This window comes from Drosophila rhopaloa, unplaced genomic scaffold, assembly GCF_018152115.1.
Source record: "Drosophila rhopaloa isolate 14029-0021.01 unplaced genomic scaffold, ASM1815211v1 contig_178, whole genome shotgun sequence".
In the NCBI taxonomy this organism is placed as follows: Eukaryota; Metazoa; Arthropoda; class Insecta; order Diptera; family Drosophilidae; genus Drosophila; species Drosophila rhopaloa.
Window position 1 is genome coordinate 3,838,864 of NW_025335059.1, and position 14,549 is coordinate 3,853,412.

At 42.3% G+C, this 14,549-nt stretch overlaps 1 protein-coding gene across 1 annotated transcript; it reads right to left on the bottom strand.

The window, feature by feature from the left end:
• Positions 1–521: 521 nt before the first annotated feature.
• LOC108037452 (DNA-binding protein RFX2) lies at positions 522–14,253 on the bottom strand. The gene is given in 12 exon segments (XM_044459039.1): positions 522–2,119; positions 2,185–2,553; positions 2,873–3,187; positions 3,426–3,728; positions 4,276–4,734; positions 4,808–4,863; positions 4,866–4,971; positions 5,038–5,275; positions 5,346–5,424; positions 11,886–12,264; positions 12,725–13,179; positions 13,982–14,253. Coding segments are annotated over 11 exon segments (2,691 nt in total). The 5' UTR covers positions 12,977–13,179; positions 13,982–14,253; the 3' UTR covers positions 522–1,984.
• Positions 14,254–14,549: the final 296 nt, after the last annotated feature.

Here is a 14,549-nt window from a genome sequence, read left to right on the forward strand (position 1 = left end):
GACTTTTTAATAATATTGTTTTCCAGTTCGAAATTACAACATTTTTAAAAGTAAAGAGCAGAAAAACGAAATGAAACTAATTTACGGTTTCTAATAAATATGATTCGCCCTGATTTCTTGTTTTATTTCAATAACAGATATGATAAATACAAATGCCTTTCCGGTTTAACAGCAAACCGAAGCCGATGATCTTGTCTACGGCGTACTCCGTCACCTCCTTGCCATTTGAATCCTTGCTGGAGCTCTTAGGACTGTCGATTTTCTTGCCCATTTTGCTTGTACCTTAAAAAACCACTTGTTATATAACGAGAAAGTCTGCGATTGCCATTGAGCTTGCTATGTAACGAAAATAAAAATCAACGACCATAAATATATATAGATAGATCGATAGATTGACATTTAGGATGATTTCCGGATCCACAAAACCTTATAAAATATTTTGTTCATCTAAATATTAAAAAGTTCAACTCAACGACTACCCAATTAATTGCTTTTAGGCAACAAAAAATTGACTTAATATTTCGTTGACAGTTTTTATTTCACATACATAAATAGTTTTGACATTTTTAAATTTCAGTTTTTGATTTACTTTTACTTTTCAACAACCAATAGAACTTAGATGCTAACTAAGCATTTTGCAATTTGAGCAGAACCAGCTTCCTGAAAAGGAATACTGGTTATTATAGTCGCTTTCTTGTGCCGGACAGAGCTTATAATTCAGATGTGTGCTTTAGGACTAGACAGTTGGGTATCGATGCACTTGGTGGTCCGCACATCATACCCTTCTCAGTTGGCTAATGCTAGATAGTTGACTTAAAAAATCTAACTTGCTTGCTGCTTGTACTCTTGCCCAAAATGGCATAAAATACTCTGATAGGCGCCTCTGTTAAAATACATGTTTCGTAATAAAATGATTCCTTGTAGTTAAAATATACATATACATTTATGTATCTTTAAATATATTTTATATATAGGTATGGTAAATTGTATTGTTTCAAAATTGAGTGTTGATCTTTGCACATTTAAGGCCTGTTGTTTACGTAGCTTAGGTTTGAGTTTTTAGTTTTGAGCTGGGTGTTCCATTTCAATTTGAGCAAGCTGTTCGATGTGAGCTGTGTTCCTTCGCTATAATCTATAAACCCCCGACTAATTCCTGTAAGTGCGCGTGTGGGTGTTAAGACTATGTGTGTGTGGTGCGCCGTGCGCTATGATATACAAGATCGTTTGTTGAAACCAGACAAAACTGATGCCACCTCCGAACCCATCGTTATAGTAGACAGTTGATTACAATTATTAATGCACATATACTTAAACTAAAACGTAACCTACGAATACAGATCAGGGCAAACAAGGCCAGACGCTTTTGCCGAACTGGCTTTCAACTTGCTTGCTTTCTGGACGGCTGTTCACTTCGATGCGGGGGCAGTCCAATACTCGAAAGATTCCAGTTAAAGCTCCCTTTGGGCGTTCATATTCTTCTTTGGACACACATTTTTTGGTTCTATCGATTCTTCTCTCATAAATCAAAGGTATTCAAAGAAAATGTAAAGGACATTTTACTTTCTTAAATTAAATAAATATTAGACATTTTTTTAAGGGCTTAACTACGTAGTTCTAAATTCAATGAATAACAAAATTGAACAGTATTAAAATAATAATCATGCTTTTTAACAAACTCATCAGTTCTGTGTCTGCCCAAGAGTGCTCTTACTGTATACGAGTCCGGAATCTGCCTAAAACTAACCTCTATAATTTTGACTGACTACACTGGATGTGTGCGAACTTAGGACTAAAAACTAGCACACGGATACGGTACGGTTACGGATATACAACACGGTTCGACTATTAAATGCAGAGCTGAATGACTGGTGACGACAGGGGCTGGGGGTGCACACTGATGGGGACAACGATTATTGGTTACATAAACACTACGAATACTCCGCTCAATGCCAGCCACTGGATACCGGATCAAGATCTCGGGGCCTCATTCCTGCTTCAGTCGCTTGGCCTCGTTGCCCACGTCCCCTCCACTACTGGCCGAACTGGGCGTCGTCTGCTGCTCCGTGTCGCTGGTGATGTAGGCGAACTGGCACTCGAACTCGAAGTCCATGTCCTTTTTCTAACAAAAAGTATATAGTATTGACTAATTTGTTTAGCAGCAATGGTTCATCTCTGAAAGCTTACCATCCTTTCACATATAACCGCAATGGCTGTTTTGTCTTGTGCCTCGGCTATCTTGTGTTCCACCAGATAGAACATGTACTCATCGAAGAGCAGGCGAATCAGGTGGAAGCTGCCGAAGCTGGAGGCGGAGCGCAATGTTAGGTCCCGGATGATCATCGAGCTGTAGAAGCTCCACTTAAGCAGGAACTGGCGAGCGGCTCTAGCATATGTTGGCTTTCCGTTATATTCCTCCATCGCCGACTCCACCACCAGTTGCAGCCAGTTGGCCCACTGCTCCAGGGAACTCTGCTGCTGCAACGCGGCCTTGAAGTCGTTCTCCAAACGCTGAACCACGGCGGGGGCACACTGACTCACCCAGGCGGCTTGCTCCTGCAATATAGATTGGGCCATTAGTTTAATTGAATGACTTTCGGTTATTAAGGAACATATTTAACCACTCAAAAGAATGGCATACTCTAAAAAAAACTGGATTTTAAATATATCTCTCAAATAGTCCTCATATGGTCAGTGTTATTAACAAAATATACTTTAAAAAAGTTTGTCCACATTTTTCAAACTTAATTATACTTCTTGTGTTGTATACAATTAAAAACAATTATTAACTAGCAACGAAAAAATTACAGCAAAACATATATATTTTTAATATATATTTTTTTGATTAGCTTTAATATAGGTTCATTAAACTCACCTGAACATTGTGGAAATCCACGCGATTTAGATCGCTGAGCATCTGGGAGATCTGAGCGCCATTCTGGAGCACGGCTCGAGCAGCTTGGGCCAGGTGATTCAGCGAGGTGTAGCGTCGCAGCGTTTGGCAAAAGGCCGAGACGGCACTGGTCTTGATCTGGGCAAGCTGCTCCGGCACGCCCAGCATGCTCTCGCACAGCCAGATCTCCAGGCTCTTGGCAAAGTTGCGGATGGCCTGGGTCAGGGCATTCGGTATGGAGCGTAGCACATCCGGTATAATGACATCAACGGTGTTTTGGTAGAATTGATAGTCAACCTGGTCAGGAAATCAGTTGAGCATATTAATATATAGCATGTTTAGAAAATAAATTTGGTTACAAAACGGATTATTAAAAAAATACAAAATAAGCGTGGAAAATATTTAGGATTTAATGTTGACAAATTTGTTTGGTTGAAACCGTTAAAAGATTTTACAATCTGGAACAGACCAAGCGAAGGAACTCGGGACCCGACTCCCGGCCATCATTGGCTAACTAACAATCCACTCCACCCACCTCTCGCACGAACTTCTGCACTTCTGCGCAGTGGCACAACAGATACAGCTTCGTCTTGCTCAAGTACTTTTCCTCCTCGCACTCGTCCAGGTTATTGTTGTCGCTGGCCCGCCAGAAGTCACGCAGCAGGAACTCCACGGTGTTGAACTCCAGGTTGAGCACGGCGTCCAGGAAGGACTCGCAGTGCTCGCGGTACAGAGCCCGGAATGTGTCCACGTCCTCCAATGTCAGTTCGCTGTTGAAACTGTGGTTCAGCTCGATGGCCGGAAACGATGGCAGAGCTGTGCTACCATCTCCAATAAACTGGGGAACGAAGGAGAAAGAAATCAATCAATAAATGGTTTAGGGTTTCAAGTGTCTATTTTAAAATTCATTTGAAAGTTAACTGAGTGGTTTAGGGTTTAAAGAAGCTCTTTTACTTAAGAACTTTTGTAGAACTTCCATAAAATTTGCAGTTGATTTCAATATAATCACTTTTTTGCAATACATTTTGGCATACAAAATAATAAGTATGTGTTTTTGACATAAAAATTAATAAAAGTAATACCGCTTTTAGTAAATACAGTTTTCAAATAGATTCTTTAACCATTCTGGGTGTCTTTAAACATTTTAAAGTTTTAATGCCTTTAAATGGGTAAATAAAGTTTTCATTCTAATTTTTTTGATACAAATATTAATATTAAATATAAGATTTAATAGTTTAAATTTCTTATATCATATTTCACTTTATGTAATTTCATTTATTCATATTTTATAAATGTAATATTTTTCTGAAAAATTCAAAGCTCTAGTTTAAGTCTTGTACACTTCCGCTAGATTAGCTGAGTAAATGTAGTTTTGCGATCCTTACCTGAATGCACGCCTCGTAGGTCTCCGGCTTAAAGGTGTGCTTCTTGGTGCCGCTGCTATGCCGCTGTCCCTGTCCGCCGCCCAGTCCATTCGAGCCCCCCATCTGTCCGGCGGTGCTGCTACTCACGCTGACCAGGACGCCGGTGCCTGGGCCGCCGGATCCGTCCGAGGATGCCCCATAGCCGCCGGCGAGCATCTGCTTGTCGTCCATCGCCTGGCTGTTCAGCAGCGAGCCGGGCTTGATGCGGATGCCATAGTAGTGGTACTTGGAGTTGCCGCGCGTGCCCAGGCGACGTGTGCGCAGTCCGGAGAACACGGAGCGTATCAGCTTGCCGAAGCTGGCCGCATTCACGGGCTCCAGCTTGTGCTCGCTGCAGTGCTGCATGTAATGGTTGTACAGCGTGCTCCTGGGCAGACTCACCCCGTCCGCCGTTTCGTAGTTGCGCGACAGCCACTTGATCTGTGGGAGAGCGAGAGAGATGTGCGTACATTGGGGGATGCTGTCCGGAGGGCGTAGCCATGGATGCACTCACCGTTGCCGAGGCAATCTTGTTGCTGCTGCCGAGCGCACTCTGGTCGGAATCCGGGAGGCGCCTCCGCCGCCCGTTCCCAGGCTGCCGCCGCTGGCCGAGTGGGTCGTGGTCGTCGAGGTGGGCGTCTGGGGCGTGCTCTGCGCCTCCTGGATGTACGCGACCTCCTGCACCCAGTGGCGATTAGTTCCGTTCACCCGGTCCGCATCCCGCTCCCAATCCCTGCTACTCACCGTCAGGCTGTGCGGCGAATCGCGTCCGTGCGACTGCGACTGTGACTGCGACAGCGAGTGTGCGGAGCCGTTGAGGAGGAGGCCCTCCTCCACGGGCACCAGGTACGGCAGCGTGGTGGAGTGGGCCCCGTTCGAGGAACCGCCGCCCGACGAGGTGGCTCCGTACTGACCCGTGGTCGAGTAGTACGCCGTCTGGCCATTGCCCTGGTAGTCCGCCACCGGGCAGAACGGGTAGGTCCTGAAATTGGCAAGGCAAAAGGGGATAAGGTAAGGTCGAATCTATTTATCCTGATCCCCTGTCCACTCACATTTGCGTCTGGCTGGAGTTACTGTGGTACAGCTCCGAGTCCACATATTGCACTTGGTAGTTCTGCTCCTGGCCCGAAACTGGAAGGCAAACGAAACAATTACGTTGAGTTTAAGTTGGAAAAGTATTTTTGATAAAAATAATACTCTTGGTAATAAATTAACTTCAAAGAAACGTTTTGGACAATTTACATTTCTAGGCACAATAAATCAACAAATAATTTTGAGATATTATTACATGGTTTATTATTAACATTTCAAATGGATAAATGGTTAAGGTAAGCCGACGGTAATTGTATCCTGTGGTTTTTCTTTTTGGCTTTAACGTTAATAACGTTAATACAAAAATGCTATATTTTTTTTTAATTTAAAACTTATTAAATGAAAATATCAAATTATTTGTATAAAACAAGAACATTTTAGCCTCAAAAACTTATATTTTCCAGTAGCAAATAATGTTTAAAAACATATTTAGTCTATCTCCGCAAATTGTTAGCATATTTATAGTAAGCCATTTTATAAACTAAATGAGTGACTGGTTGGAGAGGAGGAAAACAGTGTGATCAGGAAGAACGTCCTTTCATTTGATAGAGTTTACCCAACATGAAACCACAAACTTTGAACCCAAAGTAGAATGTCTTTGTAATTACTCTTGATTTAATCAACAGTCTCAAGTCGTCCGTTTGTCTATTCACTTCATTCAGTTGGCACCATTGGGAAATACTCTTGACACTTGACTCTGCTGGCCACACACAAACACACCTAAACACAAGCATGTATCCTGACAAACAGGTGCTTCAGATACAGTATTCAAAGTTCAAAGTTTGAATAGAAATCGATTTGATTGATGGAGAAGAGGCTCAAGATATTTACCACCGCAGTAGGACAAATTGTTGTGGCGTCGATGGTGGTGGTGGTACATGGTGGTGCTGCTGGCCGATCCACCCGAAATGTTGGTTCCGGCGGCGCAAGAGGAGTTTCCCGATGAGGAGGATGCAGTGGCGCCACTACCTGTTCCACTTCCCGATCCCGATCTCGATCCCAATCCAATATTAGAGCAGTTGGTGTAGCTAGTTGCACTGGCGCTGGCCACGAATGTCTGATGATGGTGGTGATGGTGATGGTGGTGCAGCTGCAACTGAACTTGGGCGGGCGGTGGTGCAGGCGCGGGATTGTTGCTCACGGATTGCTTGCAGCGGCACTTCTCCAGGAGATTCGAGTAGGCCACGGCAGCAGCGGTGCTGGGACTGATCACTGGCGGCGTTGGCGGCGACTCCAAGGGGAGCAGGTGGTTGTGGTGGTGGTGCTGCTGCTGATGCTGTTGATGGTGGTGCTGGAGCTGCTGCGATTGATGGTGATGGCGCGTCTGGCAGTCAAAGCCGTACCGCGAATGCATTCGTTTGGCCGGAAGTGGAGCGTAGGCTGCTGAAATTGGTGGACCCTAAGCCGCGCGGTGGTCTCAGCGGTTTTTCAAATGATTCCGAAACAAAATTGTGCCACCTCTTCAAACTGGAGATGTTTTACATAGATATCACTTGATTCCGAAAGCCAACACATTTCTAAATGTTGTCTCTCAATAACTATCACTGCATTTTTTTAAATTTTTTGTTCAAGAATCCAGGATATAAAAATGTTAAGATTACAATCCAATATTTTTAGATCCAATGATGATTTCGTATGTTTCAACATAACATTTTCATAAGGTTTTCAAAAATGTCAATTACATTTTTTTGTAATCCAATGATGTTGATTTATCAGAATCCAAGAGTCAGATTCCAAGAATCGGATCTTAGAGATCGTCAACCAATCATAAGAATTAGAAAACCAGAGGCAAGGATCCAATCAACAATTTTTAAGAAATAATTAATCCAAAGCTGAGTTTCTTTGAATGATAAAACACAGTTCCAGTGTTAAAGGTCCAAATATAAGACTCAAAAAATGATGCTCAATGTAAGCATACAAAGTAGCGACTGTGAATCCACTAGTGATGTAAGCGGAGAAGAAACCCGGTTGCTTCTGGCAACTGGCCAGTTCAGAAAGCGAAAGTGAAATCCTTGACCAAGCAACGCTCCATTCAGATTTCTCCTTTCACTGTGGGTGGTATTTGTGTGTTGAGTGTGTTTTGGGTATTGGGTTTTGGGTTGCGATGGCCGGAATCGAAGGCCGGATGCTGGATGGCGGATGGCGTGGAAACGGAGCAACCAGTGCCTGCGAACGGTAGAATTACAACTGAATCCAAAATCAAATGTTATCCTAGCAATATGCCTCCGAAAATAATGATGATGGCGAACTCACGACGACGGCGGCGCAGCAACGAATTAAATTACAACAACGGCGGCGGCTGCTGCCTCGGCGGTTGGGTGGTTGCCTGGTGGGTGGTTGCTATTATGATCCGTATGCCCGTAGCGGGTAATCCAACCCAGACCCTTGAACAGGTTTTTTTTTTTCCTCCCCACGCTCGTCCTGGTTTCAAGCGGTGTGCTGGCTAATTCCGGGCTCAAAGTCGCATTTTCTGGGATCTGCACAAGTGGTGGTCGAGATGTGTGGGGGGGGAGTGGACTCGGGGGAGTCCTGCGATGCTGGATACGCGAGCGGGATGGCAACAGGACGACGGCGTCAAGGCAACGCCGCCTGGCCAATCCCTCTCCTCACTGGTTGCCAGGCAGCCTCTCTGTCTCTCTCCCGCCCATCGCCCGCTCTCGCTCGCACGCACTCTCGCTCTGCAACCCCTGGATCAGGATGCTGAAGGATGTATCCTGGCCAACCAAATCGCTTGCTGCCATCCCTTCGGCACTGGAATGGAGATGTGGGAGTTTCCATGGCCGAACCAAAGGAAAAGAAAAAATGGTGTGGGTGGTTTTCGGATCGCATACGGGTGGTTCTCGAGAGGTTGGGGAAGAGGATGGAGAAAGCAGAGAAAGCAGCCGGAATGGCATGCCATGCATGGAATTTTTCCATATTCTCCTCGTGGTCAGGCCAGTACTTCTTTTCATTTGGTTTGTGCCGTACTCTCCTGGTCACCGCTTTGCATGACATATTTCAGATATTAATTTTGCTTCCTTTGCCGAGGAGGTCCTTGTGTGGGTGTGTGCGGACCCTGAAGTTGCTGCGGTCATCCCTGCGGGCTGTAACCCCCTGAACCCAGAATTTTCCCTTTGACACGCCGCTGCAAACTGTAAATATTAACAGGTGCCCCTTGGGGCTATCTCTGCAATTTGTGGTTCCACCGGATGTTGTGATGAGTGGATATGCGGCACTGGTGGCACTGGCAAATGTCCTTTAATGTTGCCATGGCTTAGGACGATTCCACTGTCATGGACGGGATCTTTTGCGGTCCTGTCTAGTGGACCGCATTCTCGCCAAAACATTTCGGCTCTCAATGACTTTGGTTGCAGTGCAAAATAAGTTTTGATTCGGTAATTGCCTTTGGAATGGTCCGAAATTGAACCTTTTACACAGTTTGAAGATGAATTTCAACCGCGAAAATAAGCAGAACTGGATCAAATTAAACAGAAAAAGAATAAAACAGGAAAACAAATTCAAAACAAAAATGGACAACTTTTTGTTGGAAATATTTTGTTTGAACCCATATCACACAAAACTAGTTAGCCATTTTTTAGTTATTATTAATTAAAAAATACTTGAAACAACAAATTTCATTAATGCCTAATTAAAAGAGCGTAATCAGTATTTAGATAAAAACAATTCTGCAAATATTAAAAGAACATACGTTTAAGAGTTCTTTCAAATAATTATAGTTATAGAAATGAAGATGAAAGAGTGATAACAAAATACTTTATCACAGTCAATAGACAATGGAATTGCGGAAAAAATTAAGATCAAACTCAAACCAATGATGAAGAGGTTAACAACGACGATAGAACAGACTCTTGAATGTGCTTTCTAATATTTTTTGTGATCAAAAGGTTAAGTGCAACAACCACTTTTGTGCGCCACTTGTGAAAATTCCCAGCTCCACTCCATATGGGCAACAAGCAGCAAGTTGAGCACAAATTGCCAGGATAACGATAACAGACAAGTGCAGGATAAAATGGAGAGGGTATGCAGCCGGCTTATCCTGCATCTACTACAACGTCAACAAACAATTAACCTTTTTATGAGCCGGACACTGGCAGGGGATGAGCCACAATGGGATTGGCCCGGGCTAAAGTTGGGTCAGAGGTGAGTCCTTTGTAGAGCTTCACTTGCCGAGATTTCCACAGCGAGATAGCATTCTCCGGGAATTATGAAATGCGACTCGCTTTGACGAATAAATTCTCACTTATCTTGATTGCCAGCGCGTACAAATAACTTTTTGTTGGCACAATTAAAAGAAGCCCGGCATGTGACGAGGTTCCCTAACTAAATCAAAACTCAGGAACTTGGCAACCACCACCCACACTCGTCCACCTAGCCATCCAATCACGGACCAACCACTTCAACTGGTATGGATTCCCGCCTTCTATTTTCCTATTTTTAGTTGCTGGCGTTATTAAATGTTAAGCTCGTCGTCTTCTGCCTCGTCGATTCGATGAGCACCCAGCAAATCCGTATCAATTGAAAAATACAATACAGCATATTTGAGAAAGGTGGAACATGAGGTGGGCATTCCCCTTAAACCCGCTGATAAGCACCCACTGTCGAAGCTCTGATACCCTTCCGCAAAACATATAAAAGAGATTCCGCTTCAATTCTGATTGGGAATCACTGCACCGTAAGAAAAATATTCACGAAGTTTATACAAAATGAGTGAAAATGCTTCCTTTAACATTTATTCGAACATTGACTTTACCTTTAACAATAGAAAAGACTAAAGTTAAGCTGCACAATTTTTTTAACGAATTAATATTTTTAAGTATGATTATCTTTTTATTTTTAAGTTTGTGACTCTTGTTTTATTTTACTTTATTTAAAATGGAAGTGAGAATCTTTAGTAAAATAGGTTTGTTTTGGTATTTTAACTATATCTTTAATTTTAAGAATAACAAAAAATCTATTATTATAAAAACATATACCTCAAAGTAGAAATTCTGGTTCGTGAAATTAAAATTTATTTCGTAAAGGTTTGACTGCATTTTAATGCGATACCTTATGAAGAAAATCGAATAATAAGTAGGATTTGTATACACACTGCTTTGTTTTTTTTGCAGTGATAAAGTTCGTGAGTCCTTTTTCGAGGACGAAAGTATTAGTTGACAGCGGGCGGTTATTAGCGAGTCGTCGACTCATCCACGTGAGCACTAAGCAGCACCCCCCACCCTCTATTCACCCCCCTCCCTGTGTGTGAAGCCCTCTCAATTTGTTGTGATTACCCGATGTTGCCATTCAGATGTTTGCCCTCCTGCGTGTCCTGGTGGTGGTAATTTGTGCTAATAAAATCAAGTACGATGGCAAACATGCGTCCGACCCTTCCCTTTTCGGTGTCCGATTTTGTTAGATAGTTCCGCGGCGAAGTGTAATCTCGATTAATTCATTGTTCGGCGCTCGAGTGGAATATAATAATTATGTGTGTGCCGGGGGTATCACTCCCAGTGTGTCGTCTCCTCATCTCCCGTCTCAATCCCAGCTGCACTTTGCCTCTTTGTTGCTTTTTGTTTTGCACGTGGCTCGGACGGAACCGTGTCGTGTGTCCGTGGACAGGTAGTATCTCTATCCTCCGCGGGGTGTGTGTGCCATCCGTCCATCTTTTCAACCACCCAACCATCTATCCATCTGCCTAACCACCCAACCATAGAGCCATCCATTCATCCTTGTACCGCCGCTCGTTTCGTTTCTCAAATTAAGTCGTTTTAATTGTGATATCAGGCAAACGTTTAAAATACGCCGGATTTTAAGCTGGTCCTTGTTTCCAGCTCACTCCCTCCCCCCTCCTTCCCCTCCCCCAAGGGACATGTTGATCCTGTCATTATGTTTGTTTACAAAGCCGCGACTTTTGCTGTTTGTTGTTTCCCGTTTGCTGGTTTCCGCTTTGATTTCCGCCCACTGCAAGTGCCGCCCATGAATTCAGGAGTTTCTGTTTCGGCTCAGGACCTCACGAAAGTGTGTTTTTCCGCTCTCGACTGAAATAAATCGGTAATGCGAATCGTAGGTTTTTTTACGGCTTTCAGTTTTTGCGCTCATTAAAAAAGTGGCGTCGCGATTAATTTTTACCCATCAGTTTTCGCACATGTTATTTGGTTTTTCAATAAGGGAATTTATGCAGCAGTATCAATCTGATGATTTAAGGAGATTGGAAATTCAGCAACCGATAAATTGATTTGAATCCTTTTTAAAGATTATGCGTTTCCGTTTTTTCTTGTAACAGAAAGTTTACGAAGTATATTACAAGTACTATGATTTTTAAGTTTAATTTTCTATATTATCATATATTTTTCAGGATAATAAATGTTATTCAAAAGTAAAATCTCTTATTGATTTCGGAGAAGCAACATTTGCATAAATCATATTTTAATTTTTGATTGTGAACTTCAAATATCAAATTTCTCAATAATATCACTATTTTAAATCGGAAAAGAGGATTTCTATTGTTATTCTAGACTCACCAGTCACAGTGATGAAGGGAGTTCCATCGTCATCCTCGGCTGCCTGCACCACGGTCACCTGACCACTGGCCACTTGCTGCGCCAGATCCACGCCATCCTTGATGGCGGCCAGGTCGGCCATGCTGTGGATGGGTATCGAGTGGGTCACGGTGGTGCCGTTGGGCTCCGTGGTGGTAATGGTGCCGATGGTGTCAATGGTGTCGATGGTGTCGTTGCTGCTGTTCACCACGTGTCCATGCAAGTGGGCATCGCCGCTGGAGTCGTCGGCATCCATGGGCAGAACGACGCGGATGACCTCCAGTTGCTCGGCTCCCGTTGTTCCCGCTCCCGTGGAATCGTCGTCTTCGTCGGTCAGTTTCTTCTGCAAAAGCTGGCAGTTCTGCAAAAAGGGGAGAAGTTTTACCTATTTATCAAGGAAGGATAATAAGGTAAGGTATTGTTTGTTTAAATAAATAATTTTTGATAAATCAATGGAGTTTCATAATAAAGGTTAAACAAACTGGGATGGTTTTTTTTAACTTAACAGAACTTACATTATGTTAACAAATAGTATTTAAATAAAAGATTAAACCTTTATTTAGAATATTAATGCTAATTTCAAGAACATCAAACCAAACTAAGTGTTTTCTTGTCTGAGAAAGGTATTCTGCTTATTAAGTCAAATCTAAAAAATTAAGTTCTATATTAAAGTCTACATAAACAATATATAAATGAACTGTAAAAATTGGAATTATGGCTTACTGTAGCTAAAGAAAATATAAAGATAGATATTTCTTATGGTAGGACTAGTTATTGATCTTTGAAGCCTTTCTTCCCCTCTAAACTTGAGATGCACTCACCTGTGTCATAACATCCTCCAGGGTTGCGGACACAACGACTCCATCCTCCGTGCAGAACTCAAACTCCTCGGCATGCGGTGGCGAGGTGGTGCTGTTGGTGGTGCTAGCGCCAATGGGACCGGTGGTGGCGCTACCCACCTCGACGGTCAACTGCTGCTCCTCCGCTGAATCCTCCGGTACAGAGGTGGCATCCACGATGGCGGAGCGCGTCGAGATGATGAACTGGCGCTGCGGTGCAAGGCGTGTGGTCATTGGTTTGTGGTGTTTGCTTTCCTGAGCGCAAAATGTAATTATGCCGGGCGATGATGGCTGCACCTTCGATGCTAAATTCGTTGACTAGTAAGCTCGTTTTTGCTCGATCCTCTTCTTACTTTGGACTCTTTTCCAAGAGTTAAGGCAATGGCGGTGTGTTTGGGTTTAGTTTTTTAGCTTATTTACGTTGCTCCTGGTAGATGCTGCAAGAGAAAAGTAAAATGTTCTATATTTAACAAAGCATGTCGTCAATCAAAAAGCAGGTATTCAATTGCGAATCAACATCATCATCATCATCATCCACCCAACCGCCCACTTCCACTCCCACCTATCACCATCCCCATCCCATTCTCCATTTCAAGGATCCTTTGTTGCTGTGGTGGTGGCTTGTGCTGCTTCCGCTGGGGCGTTGCTATGAAATTAAACTTTTCGCAGGTATTTCTTCATGCTTTGATTTCCTCATCGCTTTGTTCTCCACACAGCAGGAGCAGCAGCAGAAAAATATCTCTATATAAGGTAGGTATAAATATAAATGAGTGCATATATACGGATGTCTATTGTGTACAATATCGTATTTTTTCCGGGCAGCCATTTTGATTTCGTACCAATTGGCATCTTGGGGCAGCTCCTTTGTTTGTTGTATAGCATACGTATCGGGGCAATGTTTGGGGATTACATTTTCTTGGGGAACCACTGGGAACATTAGTGTAGTTGGTTAAAATTTAAGGGCTTAAAATAGTAATTTACAAATATTGGAAAACTTATAAGATAGACACAGTACATAATTGTCGTATGTATAGTTTAAACAAGAAAAATCATTTTTAATTTTGATCAATTAGCCATAAAGTTTACTTTAACCTTAAGTAAATATTTGGGCAGTCAAACTCAACTCATTTGAAAATCGTTCTGTTTAAACTTTCCACTGTTTAACCCCTACTATTTACTTAATTAATTAAATTATTGCCTCGGGGAAGTGTTTGCCACTAAATCGTTCACTGTACTTACATAATCCCACACCAGCGAATGCCATTTTTGGATTTTGGCCTAAGGCTCCGCCTCTGGCCAATTAAATTAGGTAAATTGTAATTGTTGAGAACAAAAATACATGCGTGAATCAATCAAAGGAAAACTCATTTCTTTGAATTTCATCTTTAGTGAATAATGAGCTTCTTTCAAGTAGATTTTGGCTCAGACTTTCAGTTTTAATACTTCGTTTTATATTATTAAACACATTTTATGGCATTAATTGTAATTTATATTTGATTTATTGCATTTTGAGTTATTAAATTTTTGGAATATGTTAATTATTGCTTGGAATAATTGTCTATTTTCTTGGTCTTTTCCTATAAAGTCACTTTTTATATTACTATTTAAGGCGAATAAATTTAAATAATTTTAAGGGTCTTTGAATTCTCTTAAGTCTCTGCTGTTGAAATTTCTAAATGTCCTTTAAGTTGATAAATTTTATTTTTTTCGTCTTGCTTTGCACTGATTTTCCTTTGAGAATTATTTAAAATTTAGTCAGTCTGATTTAGAGCTTCTAATTTTCACACTTTCAGCGCTTTTCCTGCCA